The 23,737-nt window shown below is 40.9% G+C and overlaps 1 protein-coding gene across 7 annotated transcripts in view; it reads right to left on the bottom strand.

Annotated features, from left to right (window-relative positions):
* DDX59 (DEAD-box helicase 59) overlaps positions 1-23,737 on the bottom strand; it is a 31,466-nt gene that overhangs the window by 2,864 nt on the left and 4,865 nt on the right. For 2 of the 7 annotated variants that reach the window (XM_081010770.1, XM_081010772.1), the window contains exons 3-10: positions 12,153-12,229; positions 7,720-7,888; positions 7,419-7,601; positions 6,142-6,371; positions 4,447-5,276; positions 3,400-3,567; positions 2,741-2,830; positions 1,718-1,969 (exon numbers count right to left, since the gene is read on the bottom strand). In XM_081010770.1, the coding sequence (XP_080866896.1) occupies positions 1,718-1,969; positions 2,741-2,830; positions 3,400-3,567; positions 4,447-5,265 (1,329 nt within the window). In that variant the 5' untranslated portion in view covers positions 5,266-5,276; positions 6,142-6,371; positions 7,419-7,601; positions 7,720-7,888; positions 12,153-12,229. The remainder of the gene's footprint in view (positions 1-1,717; positions 1,970-2,740; positions 2,831-3,399; positions 3,568-4,446; positions 5,277-6,141; positions 6,372-7,418; positions 7,602-7,719; positions 7,889-12,152; positions 12,230-23,737) is intronic. The other 5 variants (XM_081010771.1, XM_081010773.1, XM_081010775.1 and 2 more) reach the window with 4 other exon arrangements.

The raw sequence follows: 23,737 nt of genomic DNA, 5'->3' as shown, positions 1-23,737 counted from the left end.
TCTTAATTAGTGTGCATACATTCTACTGAAACGATGTCAATTTAAAAAATGTTACACGTGTCCCAATTTTACATTTTAGATATATATCCTTTATTATCAAACTAAGGGATGGTTTCGAGTGCAAATATAGATTTTTTTTACTTAAATTATAATATTCATTGACTCAGCCATGGAAGCTTTTAAAAATCATCAGTAAGAATTGGAGGCAGAGTAATATTAGATTGTCCTTAGACCCAGAAACATAAGAAGTCTGCCTGCTCAGGCCAATGGCCCATCTCGTCCAATATCCTGTTCTTACAGCAGTCAGTCAGATGCCCGTGGGAAGCTGTAAGCAGGACCTGAGCACAGGAGGTCCTGCAGTTTCCAGGAACTGGTATTCAGAAGCATACAGCCTTCAGCCACAGATGCAAAACATAGCCACTGTGACTAGTAGCCACTGAGAGCCTTCACCTCTTCGAATTTGTCTAATCCTCTTTTAAAGCCATCCAAGTTGGTGGCTAGCACTGTCTGCCGTGGGAACGAATTCCAGAGTTTAACTATGAGCCATATAAATAAGTACTTTGTTTTGCCTGTCCTGAATCTTTCAACAATTATGAGAGGAAGAAAAGCATTTCTCCAACCACTTTATTCACGCCATGCATAATCTTACACAATTCCATCATGCCACCTCTTACTTGGTTTTTCTCTAAAGCCCAGAATACTGCAAAGTGAGTTGCTCCACTCACTTGATCATTTTGGTTACCCTTTTTTGAACATTCCTGTTGACCTTTATAAAACAAAAATTCTAATGAGAAGGAAACTTTGCTGTCTCACATGACTACAGCTAGAATTCTGTATGGTACGTACTGGAATGTTAAGCATATTGCTAAACTGAGGGAGCTGTGGGAGGTGGCAGAGCTGAACAAAGTAACGTGGCCCTTCCAAGTCTGCCAAGCTTATGTAATATTAACAAGTTTAAAGTAGATTGTGCACGTATCTTTGAAATGCTGTTAAAAATGGAATCTCGTCAGTGATATTAGCATTACTGCAGCTTTTGCACGATTATTTCTATGTGGCTTGCACAATGTATTTACCAAAATAAAATATCCTATTTCTGGCAAGAGGATGAGAGTATAAACAATATACTTGCACTAGGATAATAGAACTGGATGCTTTTTCTTTTTCACTATTCCGTATCACAAACTGCTTTTAACCCTCAGTTTAAAAAGCAGTTTGCCATATAACATGCTAGGGCTGCTGTTTGGAGAAAAAACATAGGTAAGAGTTGCTACCGCGACCTCCTTTACCTGGAGTAAGGTCCACTGAATTCAATAGACCTTAATTCTGAGTATAGATGGTTAGAACTGCAAAGGAACTTTTCATTGGATCCCAGCCATGATGCTTTGGATCCTGCCTATTTCTAAACACGTCAACACTGGGCTACTTAAATGCCTCTCAGAATCACAGATTATAAAGTACTGAAAATGCAATAATAAGCTAATGAATATCACCAACAATATTGAAACAATAAACATTTTGTTTCTTCTTCCACAAGTTTCAACAAAAGCATTGGCTAAACTGAATTGCTGGGACGTGTTTATGCCTCTCTGCTGGGGAGCTCTCAAGAACAAAGCTGAATCAGTTAAACAGCCATTTTCCAGTTTCTCTCCTCCAAATCTGCAAAGAATCACAATTTGTGGAAGAAAAACAACAGGTTCTCCCTTCCAAGGATACTAACATTTAATATTTCAAAAAGCTTTTTCTTTTTGGACGGTTCTTCTACCCACAAGATAATCTGGCGAACGTTGGAACATGGCTGGTTCTTTTCTCCGATGGTTATTTTCACTGGATTTTGCAGAAGTCGATTGGCCAGCTGTTCAGTGCCGAAAGGCATTGTGGCAGACACCAGAATAGTCTGACGGTCTGTGGGGATATTTTCCAAAATGTCTAAAACCTGCTGCTGGAAACCCATCTTTAACATGGTATCAGCCTATGTTAAGAGAGAGAGAGAGAGAGAGACCAGTAAACATTAACATTCCACTGTAGGAGCAGAGGTGAGGAAATAAAAGATTAATTCACTTTCATTGCCAGCATAGTCAGAAGAACAGCCTTGCTGGATCATTTGGTGCAGCATCCCATTTACTACAGTGGCCAGCCTCTAGGGAGCCTACAAGCAGGAAATGATAGCAATAGCCCACTCTGGCTGTCGTCCCCCAGTGATTGGTATGCAGCCTCTGACCCTGGAGACAAATTATATTCCCACCATGACTAGTAGCCTTTGATAGCCTTATCCTCCATGAGTTTGTCTAACCCACCACATGCAGCCCTTGGAAGGATGTTCAAAAGGATATGCAGCCCTGAAAAAAGGTTCCCCAACCCTGCACTGTGCCTATTCGCAGCACCTTCCAGTTCTACTTTATGCTTCTCTTTCCTGCCAGCAACTCACTACTGTCCAAAATGCACACTAGTGTCTGCAGTGGCTGCTCCCACTTTGCAAAAAAAATGACCTAGATGCTTAATCCTCAGGTGTGCTCTCATCTCTTCCTTCCTGACACATAAATGGGTCAATACACCATCTGAACTGCATTCCAAGCATACCATGCACTAGCCAAAGTACATACGCATTGCATGTGCTTGAAATCTACTAGTGGTCACCAGACAGAAATCAAGCCATTTCAGCCATTGTTATTTCATATTTAAGTAATACCTGCATGCACACTCACACATATATTTTGTGTTTTGTCCCACCATGTATACTTACTTCATCCACTACAACAATTTTAATATTATGGACTTGAACGGAGCTTTGCTTTAGAATTTCTAGCAACCTTCCTGGTGTAGCTATCATAACCTAACAGAAAGAGGGTGGAGGCAAAAACATCAACATTAGAAATAAAATCAATGATCAGTGCTTCATCATTATTATTTGTCGTTTTTTATCCTTCCATTCCTCCCAAAAGAACTCAGTGTGGAAAACAACAAAAGGTCAAAAAGAATACTCCCCCCCCCCCCGTAATAATAAAATAAAATATCCTCTCTGCTAAATACTTTCAAGGCTGCAAGAACCGGTATCTTCCAGTCATCAAATACTTGGGTAAACAGGAATGTTTTTGAATTCTACCTAAAGGTTAATGAGGGTGAAAGGTGCACCTCACCAAGGAGGGCATCCCATAAGCAGGGAACTATTACTGGCAAGGCACTATAAAGGAGTCAGCACCCAACAGCAAATAAGGCCTCCCTTGCCAATTGTAAAGCCCAATATGGTTGATACTGGGGCAAGCAATTTTTTAAGGACTTGAGACCAAATCTCTTCAACAAGAGCTGAAGTTCTGGAAGCCTTAAACAAAGAAATCAGTATCACCTCTAGTTCTTTGCCATATATTTTTTTAAAAACCCAAAAATCACAGCAGCAGGTTTTACCTTAACATTTTGTTTCAGGCGATGAAGCTGAGGTGGCAATGGCAATCCTCCAACCAGAAGAACAGTTCTCATGTTGGGCAGTCCAATCATGAGCTCTTTAGCTTGTTTCTCTATCTGTATAGCTAACTCCCTTGTTGGCGTCAGAATAAGAGCAGATGGGGTTTCTGCCTGAAGCAGAAAGTGGAAAAAAGTTGTGAGTTGCCAATCTGCATTCTCAATTAAAAGTATCAGATTAGGGGAAAATAAGAGAACAGTTACTGTAATTCATCTCAGATTAGCTCAACAACATCCTTTTCATTCGGATGTCAATGGAGACGACAGCAAATAGTCACAATGTAACATTAGAAACTGTGGAAATCTACTCCCACCCTACTAAGACTGTTAAGTACAGAAATAAGAGTAAGTGGACAAACTGTTACAGAGTATTTCTGAATACTGGAGCACTCTTCAGTGATTATCCGTATGAAGAGGTAAAGCAAATGAAAAAGGGGCTGTGGGGCAGGGCTTTTAGGTCACTGCCCCCTGCTTGTGCCAGTTGCTCAAGAGTTCAGCTGTAATTTCTGCAGCAGAAAACCTTTTCTACTTGTGGCTGCTGCCTGTGTATTTAGAAGCCTGAAAGGGTTTGAAGTCACATGGGGAGCCTCAATGTGTATAAAAAGATCCCCACTGCAGAATTGCAGCTGAACTCTTGAGCAACAGGTGTAAGCAGGGACACTGAGGACCTTTTTAGGACAATTGACAGATTCAGTAATTGTATCGTTTATCCGGTCAACTGACAGATATAAAGCTGAAAGAATATATTAGATATTCTGTACTGTTTTCCAAACATTCACTTTTTTCAAGTCAACTGACATAAGTTCAAAGAAGAAACAAACAGCTAAAAATAATTTCTCTAGAATTCTCAGTGTAACTAAGGTTGAAATTCAATGCAGAGTTTCCCAAAGAGAAATCCCCTTGAATGCACTGGGATTTACTTCTAAGTAAACATGTACAGGAGCGTGCTGCACAATTCCCACAGCTTTTTGAAAATGCAGGTTTAAACTTTACCTCTCCCAAGGCTTTAATTACAACAGGAAGCAGGAAAGCAGCAGTTTTTCCTGAGCCAGTGTCAGCCGTGGCCATGATATCCCTGCCCAGTAATCCAACTGGGATCATCTGCATTTGGACAGGAGTTGGGACTTCATAGCCTGATTTTTTCAAATTGGTGTTTAAAATTTCAGGGAAGCCACAGTGTTCAAATTCTACAATAGGTCTTGCAACTTCTTGACCTTGAACAGCAATGCCTAGTTGCTGCTTTAAGTTTTCAATCTGCTCCTCTTGAAGGCTTAGCACAAATGGATTCTCTTCATAGACGTAAGTACCATCAAGTAACGTGGACCGAGTCTCTGCTTTTTCACAACTGCTAGCAGATTTTGAGTTTTCCTTTTCCTCTTTGATATGTAAAAGGTGTTTGGCTTTGCACTCCAAGCTACAAACATCTTCGTCAGTCTTGTCACAGATGTATTCCCCATAACGACCACAAGCCACACAGACAGGTTCCCCAGGCTGTGGCCAACGTTGCATTTTGCTGAAAGATTTTATGGGATCCTCAGCAAGAGAAGAGTCCTCATTGTTTGCATTTTCCAATGTTGCTTCAGTAAGAGCTACAGCTGAATCCAAAGAGATGTGCACCTCAGTGTCTCTTTCCATTGGTTCAAACAAGTCACTCTCTGAGCTTGGCATGTCTTTTGTATCTGACTTAGCATCTCGGAAGTCTGTGATGTTTTCAAGTGAGGATTCACTTGGAGAGGGCTTATTTTTCTTAGTTACACAAGTCCCCTCATCACCAGCATTTCTCTTGACTTTAATAGACCTTGGAACAAACATTCTTCAACAGCCTGTAATGAAAGTATAGAATATGTATTACTGTTCACATCTGATAAAGTAAGATTTCAGAATAATTCAGGGACTGCTAAAATGCACTCCAATAGTCCAAATCTTAATTATGAAGCATAACAAAATATATTAATGCCATCCAAATGGGAGTTACTGCAACGGCTATCTGAAAGCTTCAACTAGTACAGGCTGTAATTTTCCATTTCCTGACAGAGAACGTTCTCTTGCAGCAGGTCACGATGAAGCTGCAGTCATCTGCACAGTGGCGCTATTCACTTATGTATTCATAATTTGGGTTTTTAATTCTTAAAACAATTTACCCAAACAATAGCTCCCGAGGGAGCTATTCACTGCACAAGGCTGACAAGTTGTTCCCTGCCGAAATCGCCATAGCAGCCTCAAACCCAGACAACATACTGCTTCTTAGAAAGGCTTAGACTGTGTGAGGTACCTTTAAATCACTCACCCACACAAGAATCCTGGAAACTATACTTGACACATTGACAAACTACGGTTTCCAGGGCATGAGATTTAAACATGCTTCGAATGCATGGCGTGTATATGCAGCCTCGCCTTACTTCTGAACAGACGAACGCAGGGCTTGTGCTGTTAGCAGCAAAGAACGACACAGCCCCGAAGAGCTGGGTGTTTGTTAGTTTTTGTGGCACAAGCTTTTCCGAACTACTAGAACCGGTTCACCCAAAAGCACGTATTATCTACAGGCTAGACAAGCTCGCATAGAAGTCTATGGGGAGGGGGGAAATGAGGACAAACAACCACAGCACCCCAAAAGTGCAGTTTGGGACGATTCTGTTCAAAGCTAAGAGCGAGCAAAGCGACTGTTCCCGATGCAACACAATCACCTACGTGGTCGTGGTGCAGAAGCAAAAGCCTCCGGGCTCTAGTCCGACAGGCCCTCCACTTCCCTTGACCCTGACGCCTCCAGATACCGTAGCTTGATGGTCTCCCGCCGCAGCAGATGGTCCTCCGTGGGTTTTGCAATGTTTGTGGCCGCTCTAGGCACTCAGCACCGGGGCGGAAGAGACGTACAATTAGCGCCGTACTTCCGGTTCCTGTTTGAATGTGCATGGTAGGAGCTGCGGGGTGGTGGAAACCGAAGCAGAGGGTTAAGGTTCCTTTGTAGTGGTTTCGGGATGGTCATGCCCATTCCGCCCGCACCCACCGAAAGTGATTTGAATGATTGGCTTTTGGAAGAGAGGGGGGGGCTGGAGTTGGGGGTTTTAAAAGGAAAGTAGCTGGGTATGGAAGCAAAATAAAGAAGGAACTGGGTATGAGGAAGGTAAAGCCTTCTGATTTTTTTTTTAATTTTTGAAAAGTTTTTATTATTAAAATAATTCAGCATTAATACACACATATTGCGAATATACAAGCATACAAACATATATTTCATACAATCCTTAAAAATGTTCAAACATACCTACACTCAATCCCACAGATAATTCCTTTTCCCATCACCATCCATCACCCCTCACCCCACCTTTGTGTTAGACTTCTAATCTACTCAATTGCAATTTCTTTCCACTTCTATTACTTTCTTTCACACACTTTTAACCTAATTTCATGCTTCTTTTTGTATTACACATTGTTATCCATCTTATTTAGTATTTCAGTATTTAAAACGGAACTTGTTTATTCTAATAAGAGTTATTTGGTTCACAAGGAGGAATTGCAATGAGTGTGGGCTGCTGTGTCTCCTCAGCCCCAGTCATACTGGCAGAAGTTGAGTCCACGTTCAGATTAGCTAGAAGAAAGGGGGGAAACCCCAGGAAAAGAGGAGTTGTGAAAGGGGCAGTTGGAAGGAGGGACTGCAAAAGGTAGCTGTTTGCTTGGTCAGAATGAAATGGAAAGCAATCTTTGGGACTGATCTTTTGTAGACTTAACAACCTAACCATACACAGTTTGCTCACAGGTAAGGCACACTGTGTTCTATGGCCCCTACTCCTAGGTAAAATATGGACACTCCCTGGAAGGAAGTCCAGCTGAACACAGTGAGATATTTTGAGTAACATACTAGGTCTGCACTGCGTGCATAGCACATATGTTTGATGCCTGTGCCAAGGCAGATTTGAAGCAAAGGTTTTAAGAAATTCAGCATCACTGTATCTCCATAATGGTCATTGTACCTGTTTGGACACTATAGGGCCATCTGACTTAGCTTGTGTTCTTGTCACTGGACTGTTGCTTTAGCTTCCTTATTTATGTGTGTATTTCAGGCTTTCCCCCTCTGCTTTTTCAGTCCAAAAGACATTCAGAGTGGCTTCCAAAAATCAGTAATAAAAAGACAGGCCTGCTTTTGGGCTTGCAACCTAAAAGACACAACACAAAAGTAAACAGTGTTGAGAGAGAGGAGAGTAAAACAAAACAAATTTGAGCATTTTTTTCTTAAGCTGAAATGGAAGCAGTAGAATGAAAGTAGGAATCTACCTGCTTCAAATCTGTTCCTTAGCTTCCACAGCCTGATGAAATGGCTGTTTCCAGGTGAAGCTGAAGGATGGAAGAGTCTGTTAGAATTGATAGTTGGGCATGTATGACACTACTTTGCTCAGGATAAACTTCTTAAGCACAAACTTTCTTGCTTTCCTTCTGAGGCAACCTGATGGAAAAGATAAGCATAGATCCTCAGATGTTTTGCTCTTTGTGGCTACTGAGTACAGAATGCTCAGTCTTCATTAGACTATTTTGCGGAGTTCTGCCTTAGGAGGTTTCTTTTATAAAATACATGGGTTTACCTAGGCCTGCCAGTACCTCCCCCTTGTTCATGGATGACATGGTTTTTTGCTACATGGTTTTGGCACTTGGAGAATGAGTTTGCTGTTAGTATACAGTATATGATTATGATTAAGTCTTCTACTGCAGATCAAGCTCTTGACTGCCCTTCTGCTCACTGATCATATACTTTCTAACTGGGTTGTCACTGCCTTTTCATTCACAGACCAAGGCACATTATCTTTCTTGCTTAGGACTCCTATATTTAGAGTTGTTGGAGAAACACTGACCCTAAACAGATGACCAATTTATCAAGTGCTAATATTTTCTAGGGCCGTAGATCAGTGGAAGAAGGGGTTCCCAGGTTAGCAGAACATAGTTAGCTGTTTTATATCGAGTCAGACCATTTGGTGCATCTAACTCAACATTGTCTACAATGATTGGCAGTGGCTCTCTAGGGTTGTAGAGTTTCTTCCAGCCCCGCCAGGAGATGCCCGGGATTGAACCTGGGACCTTTGGAATGAAAGGCAGATGCTCTGCCACTGAGCTTCAACCTAATTCCAACCAGGGCTGGGGAAAACTCCCCTTTCATAGAATCATAGAATTGTAGAGTTGGAAGGGACCCAGAGGATCATCTAGTCCAAGCCCCTGTAATCCAGGAATATGCAGCTCTCCCATACGGGGATGAAACCTGCAACCTTGGCATTATCAGTAGCATGCTCTAACCAACCGAGAGCTGCTGTCACTCAGTGCAGACAATTCAATACAAGCAGCTTCCTTTAGCTATGTCTACCACAGATTTGTCTACTAATCAGAATTAGTTTTTTTAAAAATCATGTCTATAATGTATAATGTAATGGGGGGGGGCAGTTATCAAGTGGCATGGCTTCCTCACATTTACCACTGGGTGAGCTGGTCATCAGTAGTCACTCAATGTAATAAATGATGTAGTGATCTGCATTTGGTTTCCTTTGAAGTTTAAGTAAAAGCAACAAAGAATCTTCTAAGCTTACAGACTAGCATAATGGCATATGTTTTTTTGTTGACGAGTCTACTTCCATCAGTTGTTCTTAGAGCTGACCCACCATTAGGCAAAGTGATTGCTTCATGCAGCATATGAGAGTATGTGTGAGGCGTAAGGATGAGTGCACCTACCTCTAAGATGGCTTGATGTACTCAGAGAATAGGAGAGGACACTAATTTGTCCACATTGTTGAACTAGGAGTTAACTGCCCATCTGGTTGACTTGTAGTTAAATGGAAGAGAGTGACATATTCTCATTTGCCTCGGGCAGCAAAATGCCTTGGCTGACCCTGGATGTTCAACTGGTTTCTTGCTTTCTAGCTCCAAAAACACATCTTTTTGGAGCAAATTTCTGTATAGATTGTACACTTGTGCAGTTCTTGTACTTTTAGAAAGCCGGTTGTATAAATTAAGGCATTGCCATACTCAGTTTTTGCATCTGATGAAATAGGCTAGCTGTTGCCTTGGAAACCCACAATTGCTGTAATGATTCAATTAAAGGTGCTACTGCACTTTATATATTCTTTACCCGTATTATCGCTCTTGGCTTATTTAGTTTAGCAGGGCTTACAAATGGACCTTGTTTTGCACCTCCCACCCTTTATCTCTAAGTAACATATGTTTGCCACTTTTTTCTCCTTTTCACTTGCCTACTTGTTCCTTTAGCAGTGGCATGATAGGAAGGAAGCCAATAGGAACTGCTTTCTACGTCTCCATGCCAGGACATGTTAAATTCATTCAGTGTGGGAAAAGCAAAAAAAACCATGCTCTAAATACAGGTACAGTGGTACCTCAGGTTACATACACTTCAGGTTACATACGCTTTAGGTTACAGACTCCGCTAACCCAGAAATAATACCTCGAGTTAAGAACTTTGCTTCAGGATGAGAACAGAAATCGTGTTCCGGCGGCACGGCGGCAGCAGGAGGCCCCTTAGCTAAAGTGGTGCTTCAGGTTAAGAACAGTTTCAGGTTAAGAACAGACCTCCGGAACAAATTAAGTACTTAACCCGAGGTACCACTGTATATATACTAAACTTAGCTATGATGCTCTGTATATATTAAATAGTAGCAGCCATATATTTAATATTACATTAATTTAGCCTTATTAATGCTTATTTTATTTTTCTTTGACTGAGTCTGTTACTTTTGTGGAATGCTCTCCCCAGGGAGGTTTGTCTAGTACCTTCCTTATAGCACATTCATTCCTCTTCAACCAGGCCTTGGGCTGATAAATATTCTACAGCCTTTTAAATGTGTTTGTGGGAGGGGAGTTATTGTTTTGTTGTTTCTGTTTTAACTATTTCTTGGTACTTTTATCCAGGGCTTTTTTTAAGCCGGAACTCACTGAAACTCAGTTCCGGCACTTCTCAGGTGGGCGCCATTGCCATTATAAGAGAAAAAGGGAGGTGTTCACCTTTTTCTAGAAAAATAGAACTGCTTTTATCTCTTGTTTTTATCACGTGAACTGCCCTGAGATCTTTTGATGAAGGGTGGTATATAAATCTAATATATATATATATATATATATATATAGATTAGGTTTAGTCTTTGCATAGTGGATTTTATTAAAGTATTATCATGTACTTTATTGCATCTGCCAGAGCTAGATTGTTGAGAGAGGGTCTAGTCCTTTCATTTTCACACAGAACATCTACAGTGGAAACGGTTGGCTACTCCAGTCCATAGCCTCAGAGATGCAATGGAATCCTAAGTAAGTTTACTCAGAAGCAAGTCCCATTCTGAAAGCATGGAATAAGTCCCACTGAACTCAAGAGGACTTTGTTCTGAGAAATGTACATAGGACTGCACTGTACATTTATTATTAATTTGATTTGTTAACCTGTTCTTCACGCTGAGATCCCAGGGTGGATCACAACTATGTAAATACAACATTTAAAACAGTTTTTATCAAAGGTTAAAGGTAAGTATACAGAGGTCAAAGGCCAGGATAAAGAGACGCATCTTCAGCATTCAGTGAAAACTGTGTAAGTAACGTTGCCAGATGCAAGACTATGGGGAGGAAGTGTGATAACTTAGGGGCTGCCACAAAGAATGTCTTGTCCCAGACCACCACCACCCTGCCAAGCTTTTAAGGGCAAGGGAAATGCCAAGATGGCCCGCTCTACTTACCTTAATACCCAGAGGGTCTGTAGAGAAGGGGATGGTATTTCAGATATTGGGGGCCTAAGTCTTTTAGGGCTCCAAACACTAACATGAACTGGGCCTGAAAACGAACTGGCAACCCATTCAGCTGTTTTAAAGCTGAGGTTATATGAGATCTAAATGGAACCCCAGCCGGTAATCTGGCACTGCATTTTGGACTGGTTGAAGTTTCCTGAGTTTTTGTTCAAGGCCAGCCCCACATAGAGTGCATTGCAGTAATACAGTCAGTAAGTTACCAGAGCATGGCGTATAGAGGCCAAGTCATTTCTGTACGAAAGGGGCCATAGCTGGCAAACTAGCTGGAGCTGGGGGAAAGTACTCCAATCCCAGTACTCCAGTGACATAGTTGAATCTAGGAGCACCTGCAAGCTATGGACTGCGTCTTCCAGTGGAATACAACTCTGTCCAGGACTGGTCATCTCGCCAGTCCCCAGACTCAAGAACTCAGAACTCATAACACATGTCTTTTTCAGGATTCAGCTTCAATTTGTTGGCTCACATCTAGCCCATCACTGCCTACTAAGCACTAGTCATAACACCTCAGCAGCCTCTCCTAATTCATAAAGGAACAGGGAGATAGAGCTGGGTATCATCTGCATATTGATGACACATCACTGCAAATATCCTGATGACAGCTCTCAGTGGCTTCATATAGATGTTAAATAGCATAGGGAGAATCTACTCTCCTAGCTTGCTCTCCTTTCTCCCCAATAACTTCTGTATCATTTCCCTCTTCTTTTTAAAACATAACAGCTCAGAGGGGTGATATTAGTTTTAACACGGTATAAATTTAAAATTAATTATTTAATAGTCAAGCAAAAAATCAACAGCAATTCATATTTAATGAGTCAAATAGTACACCTTCCAGGTGCACTTACTCAGCTGGCATAATACTGCACGAGGAAGTTGCTAATTAGGATGATAAATTGTAACCTAAGGGTAGATACTATCTGCAAAATGTACCTGTCTAGCTGGCATAGATGACAGTCTGGCTGGGACCCTGGAATACAGAGCTTCTGTGCCTTGTGTTGGATTTTGACCTGTGAGAAATGAGTATTTTTTCACAAGAAAAATGGACAGATCACAAATAGAATGAATATGCTTTTTGCATAGCAAAAATATTAATGGACAGAGCCCCTCTTTCCCCAGTGAGTTTTCTCTTTTTTTTCTTTCTTTTTTTTCATCTCAAGAGGTTCTTTGGATCCTAGCCAAAAAAAGTTGAAGTTAATTGTTTCAAAATTAATGTACAATAGGTATGTATGTTCCTATAACGTACTGAGTAATGGCATGGGCAGGCAAACTAAGGCCCATGGGCCAGTTGTGGCCCAATCGCCTTCTCAATCTGGCCCGTGGACGGTCCAGGAATCAGTGTGTTTTTACATGAGTAGAATGTGTGCTTTTATTTAAAACGCATCTCTGGGTTATTTGTGGGGCATAGGAATTCGTTCATGTTTTTGCCCAAAATATAGTCTGGCCCCCCACAAGGTCTGAGGGACAGTGGACCGGCCCCATGCTGAATAAATTTGCTGACCCCTGGAGTAATGGCCATTGGAATAGATATATTTTTCATCTTACTTTTTGTATATCCAAGTGCTTCATATTTAATGGTCACAATTTAGCCCTATTCGGGTGTTCTAAATTCCTCACATGATAAGGAAAAGTGAGGACAAGTATGCAACTCTGTCCACCCCCACCCCCCTGCTCTGGCATTTTCCCTCCTACTTGCAGCAAGAAATCTTCAAAAATAGATGCATCATTATATTTTCCTATGCAAAAGATACAATAAAAAGGGAACATTGAAAACTCCCTAGCTTATATTGCAGCAGCTGCTCAGATGCTGTATGCAAAGTATTGGGAATGACCAAAAATACTGCAGATGGATGCATGGATTAACAAAATGTGAAAGTATACTGTAATAGCTAAATTTACGAACTCTGTGAAACGGAGAGGAACGACGCCAAACATTAGATTTATTTATAATTAAGTGGAAACCATAGATACAATTTTGGACTCAAATTCTTTATTTCCAACAATGCAATATTGCAATAATGAGAGAAAATGCAATAGTGATTAGTTATGACCTTTGTGAAGTTAGAAATCTCAATATTTTTCAGTGCCCTGACATACATGTATTTTGGGGGTATAGCATCTCTTTTGCAGAAGTATTATACAGTTTGTTTTGGAAGAATGTCAGGTAGTTTTTCAGTACCATGTAACAATAATAGAAAAACTACATTTAAAAAAGGTGTCTCAAGTGTTGCTCTCCTTTAGCTGTAAATTAGCCAGAGGAAACACCCTTTCTCTTATTCATACCCCATTGCCTGAATGTGTCAACGTCTTCCGGGCATTGCCTGTGCCATACTTTATCTGTATTATACCTAGCTCAAGAGTAGCTTTAATAAGTCAGTCCACTAAAAGTATCAAAGCCTTCCGTTAACAAATCTCAGCAAGTTTGGGCATTAGATCGTTCTGAACTATCCCCTCACAAAAGTGAGGCTTTTTTGAAGCCAGAATAAGCTGATCCTAGAAAAGCAGGTTAAGGCAAGTATCAAATGGTTTGTCAGCTAAATACACTGCAAGGGTGGAGGATTACATTCATAATATGTTGTGTATTATGGGCTAAGCTACCCATCTCTAAGAGGGAAATAGAGATTATTTGAATCAGTCATCTTAACTCTATTTGCAGTGATGAAAATTATATGTTTCAGCTGGAGTAAAACTTGGAAACAAGATCTTACCTGTTTTAGAAATCCATTCTTATCTTACTCAGTTTTGTACCAGTATACAGTATAAAACATAAAGTGTTTTAGAAGATGAGTTGATAGTCGGATAGTGGTGTGTTGGAAATGGTTTGTCCATTTGATTATTTGATCTTGTGAAACACAGTAGCTCAGCAGCAAGCATCAGCACCAGTTCAGAAGAATGGCAACAGTCGGGAGACTTGGGTGAAAGCTGGGGGTGCAGTGACAGTATCTGCATTCTGAGGCAGCTGCCTCACTTTGCCTAATGATAGGGACAGACCTAAAAGATTAATTTTGAGAAACAAAATTAGGCAGCAGTGTATCCTGACATGGAAATGACTTGATGTTGAAATTTAGTAAGGCTAAGGCTGAAACATTCAATTTAGCAGCAGTTTTCACTTTGGTATTTATTTAAGATCCCATAAGTACTTCAAGGATTACATGAGGAAGGTTAATAACACTGCCTGTTACAGATAAAAGGTGTGTGGTAGTTGTGATTATTGTGTAGCGGTCAACACATTTTCTAGTACAGTATGTGTTTGAGGTTTGTCCAAGGGAAATGAAATGAATGAGTGCTTTCTGTTCTCAAATAATTGGTGATTCATTCCTGATGGAATGCATTTCTATTTTTGACAATGTGCTGCATACTATTTCAAAATAATGACAGTGAATTATGACATTTCTACATCTCTTATTTGCATGGCAAGCTGGAAAAATGTTACGAAAGGACACATTCAAGGTTTCATTCATCTCACCCAATGAACTTATTAAATTTTTGTGTTTGCTCCTATTGATATATATATATTAAGGTTCCCATTTTAAAAATATCATAAAAGAGCCCTGTTCAATAAGAGCAAAGGCCTATCCAGTCCAGTAGCCCATTTACCAAAGAAAACAACTTTGTGGGAAACCCACAAGCAAGCACAATAGTTCTCAGGCAACCCATATTTACAGGCATGCTATCTCTGATCCTGGATATACTATCTAACTATCATGGCTAGTAGTGTTTGATAGCCTTATCCTCCATGAATTTGTATAGTTTAACTATGTGCTGTGTGAAGAAGTATTTCCTTTTGTCTTTTTTTAATCCTCCAACATTTAGTACCCTGGATGACCCCAGGTTTTAGTATTATGCCTCTCTTACCTGGAAAGCCATCCAAAATTCACCTCTAGCTTTAATTTCTGCTGTTTGCCCAACCAGGACCTCATGCTTTTTGCTTAAATTATGGGAGACATGTAACAGCTAGGTTTTATTTATCTATATAAAAAAAGAGGAGTGGTGATTGCTTCTTTATTTCAGAATCCTAGCTGCTTAATTTGGTATTTCAGCACTGAGCAGAGACTTATTCAATCTCTTACCTTGGAAGTGAGTCTGGAGGCTGACCTTACGGCTGCAACATCCAGCCTAGTATTTGTATTTTATTGTTTTATATTTGTCCTCATAACCCACCCCCATTTCATAGTGTAACATCTTGCCTGATGATGAGTATAGTGGTACCTTGGTTTGCAACCGTTTTGGATTACAACCACGTCAAACCTGGAAGTGTGTGTCCTTTTTTTGGATTACAGCCCCCCCTTTTTTATTACAACCCCCCCTTTTTTGGAGGCCCCATTGGCAAAAGGGCACCTTGGGTTACAATCTGTTTTGGTTTACAACCAGACCTCTGGAACGGATTATGGTTGTAAACCAAGGTACCACTGTATTGGATAATTAAAACTCTTGTCACGATTTTGTGACGTTTTGTTTTTTTGGAGCTGCTTTTTTATGGACAAACACCCCCTTGCTTTTTAATATAGTTTTTAATATTTCCAACAGAGCAGCAATTGCTGTACCTCATGATCTGTCATCATCTGCAGTAGTGATTCCTAGTTTTCTCATGAAGCAAACCGTTCAAACCCCGCCCCCAATGTGTTATATAGAGATCAATAAAATATTACATGGCTCCGAGCAAAATCGTTTCTATCCAATACACAAACAGTAAAGGTAGTGGTGTTGGCCCATAAGAAAAAATCCATACTACGGCACAACCTTTATTAGGCTCAACAAAAGGTCACAAAATAGTGTGCAAGCCTTTGGGTTATCAGGAACTCTTCATTAGGCTAGGTGATAAACAGAGCAATGGAGAGAGAGGAAACAATACTTGTTTGTTTAATGGAAGAATGGAGAGAAATCAAGTTGACAGTTGGATTGTATATTTTCAAAGAAGAGGCAACAACCATCGTACGTTCCTTCTCTGTAGCAGTGTTAGGTTCAATCTGAATCCTGCAAAGCTCCTTACACAGCTCCATTGGAAGGCCCCTTCCTTCCTCCTACTTTCTGTCTTAAGACTATGACAAGATGCAGACTCCATGATCTCACCATTAGCCAACTTCCTCACCCACATGTTGCTTTCTTTACTGGGATTTACATGAAAGTGATACGTGTATCACAAATTTTGCTAGTTGATATTACAGTGTGCCCAGATTCTGTGCAGGAATACTTTTAAATAAGTCCCACTTAATTCAATGGGGCTTAGTCCCAAGTATATTGTTGTTGTTGTTAGTTTATATACTGTTTGATGGGGGGGGGGGGACCTCAAGAGTTATTTATGCCATAAAATTTCTATACTGCTTGGTTGTGGAAAAAACCTCAAAGCAGTTTAAAAGAAAGCCTATAGATTTTACGTAGAAGTTTTAACTGCGTTGAGGGCAGATTTACTTCCATGTAAGTACATAGAATTACAGGCCTATAGCAACATCCTATTGTGTACAATGGTACCTCGGAACTCAAATGCAATCCATTCTGGAAGACCGTTCGACTTCCAAAACATTCGAGTTCCGAGGCACGGCTTCCAACTGGCCGATAGCTAGGTTTTTGCACAGCGGAAGCTGCATTGGACATTTGTGTTACGGAGAACGTTCGAAAACTGGAGCACTCACTTCTGGGTTTTCGGCGTTCGGAAGCCAAAACGGAGCCGTTCGAGTTCTGAGGTACCACTGTACACTTATTCTGAACTTAATCCCATTGTTCTCAGTGGGTTTTATTATCCCCTTACCTGGGTGTACGCGCCCTTGAAATAAATTGTACATCTATTTAAGTAGACATATATAGGATTGCACTATTAGCCTTATTTCATAGATGTTCCAATTAAGGTTGCCAATCTCCCCCCCCCCCCCAGGCCTTGTGTGCCTTTAACAGCTAGTACAGTATAGGGGCAAGTTTTGTGTGTTTAATATTCTATCTTGGAAAGTGGACAGTGCACTTTAAAAATGAAAGGAATTCAGAAACCTGCAAGTTGTCTTACATTTCCTCACTAGAAATGTACAAAAGCCATCTACCTTTAAAAGCCTCGGGCAAACATGGCATTTGGATTTCTATTCCAGTGGTTGATAAATTGACTTGGGGGCAGAAATGAAAGACATTCCATACTGGAATAACTTTCCTGTATAAAACTAACAGCCTGATCTTATACACCAGGCATAGGCAAACTCAGCCCTCCAGGTGTTTTGGGACTACAACTCCCATCATCCCTAGCTAACAGGACCAGTGTTCAGGGATGATGGGAATTGTAGTCCCAAAAACATCTGGAGGGCCGAGTTTGCCTATGCCTGCTATACATATTAATTTAGAACCGAATTTTTAAAGACTTTCTCTTTAGTGAGTGCTTTTATTTATTTATTTATTTACTTACTTACTTACTTACTTACTTACTGCCCTTCACAGGGCAGTTTACAGGATTGCAGATTTCGACTTTGCCAATTTTTGTTTCAGTTCATTTTTTTTAAATAATGCTTCGGGCCACGGCACCAGGAGAGAAGAGTTAATGGAGCCCACTCCCCCCACACTAGATTATTTCTTTTTAATCCCTCTTCCCTCTTTCTATCATATACAGTGGTGCCCCGCAAGACGAATGCCTCGCAAGATGAAAAACTCGCTAGATGAAAGAGTTTTCCGTTTTTTGAGTCGTTCCGCAAGACAAATTTCCCTATGGGCTTGCTTTGCAAGACGAAACGTCTTGCGAGTTCTTTTCCTTTTTCTTAAAGCCGCTAAGCCGTTAATAGCCGCTAAGCCGTTAAGCCATTAATAGCCACTAAGCCGCTAATAGCCGTGCTTCGCAAGACGAAAAAACCGCAAGACGAAGAGACTCGCGGAACGGATTAATTTCGTCTTGCGAGGCACCACTGTAACTACATTAGGCAGCTGCCTAACCTGGCTGTATGATCGGGCTGGAACTATGTTTACCTGGCACAAACTGCTGGGAATTAATCAGAAAATGTTTAATTTTATAAATGTATGGCCTAATACATTTTTTAGTATTCATAGCTAGAAACTGATTTTAAAAGCCGAAGTGATTTATGAGTGTGGCAGGCTGAAGTAAAGGATTTCCATTATTCTCCTTTTGATGTGGATTCAGAGAAAAAAGACTCTCTGGCTGTAACAGCAAAGAGGTGGTAGGGAGGTAAATCTTCAAAGCATAACAAACCACTGCACTCTGAATTACTTTATTGGAAAGAGAGGAACATAGATAAAGGCACATGATGCCCAATAATTTGTGGTCTCTCGCTCATCCTATATAAAAACACTGAGGGTTGGATATGTACTTATCCTCATTTACATCACACTGTTCATATCCAGCACCCCAGTTATGAACAGGTGTGTCAGAATGGGGCACTGTTGTTTTTCAGGCACCCAGCCTATTTGCAGTTATAGTGGCAATCTTAAATACCCTTGAGGAACAAATACAAGATCACTTAAAGTGGATTAGTTACTCCTTGGCGATTTTTAGCTGTGCTGTTACAGTGCAGAGTGCTCAAGGGCTGCTTAAAAGAGGATTTCCCTCACTCTTTTAGATCCATGCTTAATATAGATGAAGCGGGGATTCTAATGCATGTTAATAATAATGAATACAAATCATGGAAGTGGGAAGTTATTCCAAGTTCAAACAGGCCACAAAATTCACTGGAAAGCCAAGACTAATGGCAGATTTCATTTGGATGACATATACCGGTAGTCTGGAATGGTAAAGACTTTGGATAGATATACACATGGCCTGCAGAAGTCCTGATTCAAAATTGCCGCTGGCCCATACTCTTGCAGCACCTGACACATGAACCATGGCACCTATAGCCAACCAATTATGTAAAGCTGTAAGTTTTTGGGTGTTCCAGTAATAGTAGTAGTAGTAGTAGTAATAATAATAATAATAATAATAATAATAATAATAACAACAACAACCACCGCCACCACCAAAATATGTTGAAGAGAAAAAGGCACTAGGTGTGATCACCAGATATGTTTTTAAAATTACTTAATGTAATCCTACCTTTCAACGATTCCTTTTCTTAGGGATGTTGCAAAAACTAAAAACTAAGTGCAACAAAATCTGTCGTATATTTTGGAAACTTGTTTGTTTGCATTTGGATACTTCTTAAGATTGCATAACCAAATTCTGCATGATGGTTTTTGAAATCAAAAGCAGTTTTAAAATAAATAAATCTGAGTCAAGATGACAAGCTGAACTTTTCAGTCTGCTTACATATCCCCCATTCAGTCCCTGATTAATGAGCAGAGTCAGGACCAAACTTTTTTTATGTTGCTTCCATCATGACAGGCACACCTTGAAATGGGTCACCCAATCTGACTCCCCAGTCTGCCTGTACGGCAAGAGGGCCCTCAGTTTGTTTAAGCTTAGAATGATTAATCTAGGTTAAAAATGTTTCTGGTTCTCAGACAGAAAATCTTGGGACTTATTGCTGCTTTGAGAAATCATAGCCAAGGCTCCAGGTCAGTGACTTCAAATTACATCAGTCTCATCCTTGGTACATGGAGCATTAAGTGTTTAAACTTATAATTTATAAAACTTAAAAAAAAAAAACGCTAGTAACCTTCACAGGGAGGATGACTTTGTCCTCTATCTGCACATCATGGCCTTTGATATTCAATACACTTTTATAAATTTTGCATTTGTGCTACATGGTGTACTCTTGTATAAACTGGCGCTTCTCAAACAAAAATGGATTAAAACCTAGCATGGTGATTCAGACCCACTCGCCCCCCCCCCATCATACCTTAGGTAAAGGTAAAGGGACCCCTGACACTTAGGTCCAGTCGTGGCCGACTCTGGGGTTGCGGTGCTCATCTCGCTTTATTGGCCGAGGGAGCCGGCGTACAGCTTCAGGGTCATGTGGCCAGCATGACTAAGCCGCTTCTGGCGAAGCAGAGCAGCGCACGGAAACACCGTTTACCTTCCCGCCGGAGCGGTACCTATTTATCTATTTGCATTTTTTGGTGTGCTTTTGAACTGCTAGGTTGGCAGGAGCAGGCACTGAGCAACGGGAGCTCACCCCATCATGGGGATTCGAACTGCCGACCTTCTGATCAGCAGGTCCTAGGCTCTGCGTCACTTGCGCCACTTGCGTCACTCCCCATCATACCTTGCTTTGTCCCAAATATGCCCCAAGTGTTGGCAATGCTTTCATCAATTCCTTTATTCCTTTACTCAGTGGTTGAATCCTTGGATGCCTGTATGCAAAGGAAAATGCCTACATACTTTTGTCTAGGTTCATGAGGTTGCTATCACTTCTACACTACACCTTGACATCCCAACACAGTGGGAAACAAAGTAATTGTAGGTTACCCCATACCCATCTCACAGTGATATCCCCAATACTGTACTTGCAACTTTTCAGGTCAGGCCCAGCATCAGTACAGTACAGAGCATCCTTGAGCACTTTTGTGGCAACTCCTGCCCTGTGCCTCCACAGTGGATGGCTAGTTCTGGGAGCTAAATTTCCCATGATGCCCTGGTGTGATGCTGTGTCAGGGATATCATGGAAATTAGAATGGCAGTTCAAAAATAACAGCACTGATTGTAGATCTTCTGCTGCTGCCACCAGGGCCCAGCAATAGAGGAGGGGGTCCAAAGGAGGGCATTTTACTGAGGGCCCCCTCAAACCTGGAGTTGGCCCTTTCTCAGGTTATCATCACAGGTCTGAAAACTCGGTGAACTCCAAATTTTGTTGGCTCCACCTGGGATGCACCGGGTCCTGCTAGATTCTGTCAAGAACATGCCATAGTTGGTGCTGCCTCCACGCCCGAGTCACCAGACTGTGGGCTTGGCCACACTTGCTTACCTTTCCCCCCACTCTTTCCAGGCAGAGGTCTGTGTTTCAACACTCCATGTCTGAGCATGGTAGGGTTTTTTTGTTCCAGGCTTTCCTCCCAAAACATACTCTTTAAAGCTGAATCAGAGCAAGCATCAATTAAGATTTCCCACAGATGGATACTTGCTCTGATTGAGCTTTAAAAGATCTGGTTTTCATGGGGAAAGTTATGGAGCAAAAAAGAGTGCTTGGACATAGAGCATAAAATCGCAGACCATGCCCGAAAGAGAGGAGGAAATGTGTTTTGACTCCACCTTCCCAAACTGTCCCAACCTCCTCTGGGGCTCCCAGTCTTTCTTCATTTTTTTTACCAGATAATTGTCCCCCTCCTCCTGTGTCTGCTGCAGTAAGCCTCAATTCTTGACTCTCCTGGTTCCGTAGACCTGTCCTTACTATAATGGCCACTTCACACAAAATATTTGTCTTAACTCCATGTAGGAGGGGAAAGTCATGCCTGAAGCGACCTTCATATTTACAATAATGGAAATACTTTGATGTAAGTTTGGCGAAAATTTGATTGCTAATTTTCTCAAAACTGAGGTAACATGATTCTTGTTGTTCTGAAGAAGTGTGCATGCACGTGAAAGCTTATACCCAGAACAAACTTAGTTGGTCTCTAAAGTGCTACTGGACAATTTTTAAAATTTTTTATTTATTTCAACTGCTTCAGACCAACATGGCTACCTACCTGAATCTTATGTTCTGGTCACTTACACCTTTTCTTCCTGCTTGTAAAAGCCTACTATTAGCAGATAAGCCTGACTGGTAGAAGTGGTACAGTTCCATCTTCAACATTATTTCCTGCCTACTCTTGCAAAAGCCATGTTTTCAGTTGTATCACTCTCAAGTTAAATTATCATTCTCACTGCTTAGTTGAATTATGGCCACAGAATGCTGTTCCTCAGCTGCTGATCTTACAAAATTAATAAAGCTGGCTGTTTTGCCTTCCTCTTTTTACAGTCACGTTTTGTAGGGATGAAATATTTCATGCAAAGGTGAATGTCTTTGACCTTTGCTTATCACAGATAATTCTTTGTGAGCAAATCCATGCCGCTGTTACTCTGCAAGGGTTTGCTTCTGGAAGTGTGTATTTGCTTCCATGTTTTTCTAAGAATTGCTATGTTTCCTTTAAAAAGGCAGCATTTTGCACATATTTTACTTGTCGATAGCTTTGAATTTCAGCTAGGATGACCAGATGCAGTGGCACACCACCTAACACTTCACCGATAAGAACATTCTTCTTAACGTTATACCCCCATTCTCAAAGAATGTCTTCTCCTGTCCCTGCCTGTCTTACCCCATTGAACACTGCCAAAGTACTGAGTTTTCCTGAGCTCTGTTTTATTTACTCTGCAACAGTAGTGGCTGCTGAAGCAAAACATCTTAATAAATGGACCATGGCAGTTTCCCTTTCATAAGATCTAATCAGACAGTGGTTCTTGCTGTACATACTACAATATGCTACATACTAAGAGTGAATTCATTCACTAAGCATGAATCCTTATGTAGGCAAAATAGCACCTCACACAAACAAGGAAGGGGTATCAGCAGGCTTGAGAGGTGGGGAACCAAAGGATTGGGGGGAACCAAAGACAGCTCAACAAAGACTGATGTGTGTGTATGGAAGAAGCAACAGAAAAATGGAGGGATGGGATGAAGTATACTCAAAGAAGGCATAGCTAGATGGCTGGACTCTTTATAGGACTCTTTATAGGAGCACTCCAGCCTGCAATATTTCGTTGCGGGTCCCACTTACTGCAAGTAAAAGACATTCAGCCCCATGTGCTATTGAGGCAAGTAGTTATGGGGAAATAATTCTGTCTTCTGTAGAATTCTGAAATCCACAGCAGTCCTCTCCAGGTGTCATAATCCAGTTTAAATCCTGTTGAAATCAGTTGTGATTGTGACTAACTTGAGACCTGTTAATTTCAATGGGACTTACGTGCAGCTTTTTTAAAGTGCTACAGTCAATTTGAAATTCCACCTTGGCAAAAAGCAGGGAACTCATAAAATTTGTAACAAAGATATAAAATAATATCAGTTGAAGTCTACACAAAATCTCTGAACAAGAGTATTTGTTTCTAATAGACATGCCTAGGATTGCTATGCAAGTCCTGAAGTTCAATTTAGACTTTCTTCCATGTGCATATAGCATTATAACCTTTTGTACTTTGCTTCTTGCAGGCTTTGCTAGAGAAGCGAATTATGAATCTTTATACTGCATTGTACTAGCAGAGAACAGAGTTTCTGGGGCCTTTTATTTTGGGAACACAAAAACCAAGACCAAAAGGTGACTTTTTATTTCAGTTTCCTTGATTCCCCTTCCTTTGCTGTTCTAAATTAAGGGTGGACAACACCCCCAGCCCCAACAGCAGGAGGGAAGCAGTAGCCAGACAAACTGTAAACCAGGTAAAACTTTTGCTACTAGTTTCCTGTTTTGCCTTGCTACTGCTCCCTCCTGGAGAGAGAGGAGATGCAGGATCATGCCTTGGAAGAGGAGGGTGCACCCACCCACTTCCAATTTGCAACAGCTGGCCTGATAACAGACTAACAGACTTCCAGGTGGGGAATTTCCAAGGGGAAAAATAGTTCTTTATCTGCTAATTAGTGGGAGGGAGTATTGTTTGTTTATTATTAAAGTATAGTTAATGTTGTTTGTTATTA

This window comes from Podarcis pityusensis (assembly GCF_964106645.2).
Source record: "Podarcis pityusensis genome assembly, chromosome: 6".
Classification (NCBI taxonomy): Eukaryota; Metazoa; Chordata; class Lepidosauria; order Squamata; family Lacertidae; genus Podarcis; species Podarcis pityusensis.
This window is presented reverse-complemented; position numbering and strand designations above follow the sequence as displayed.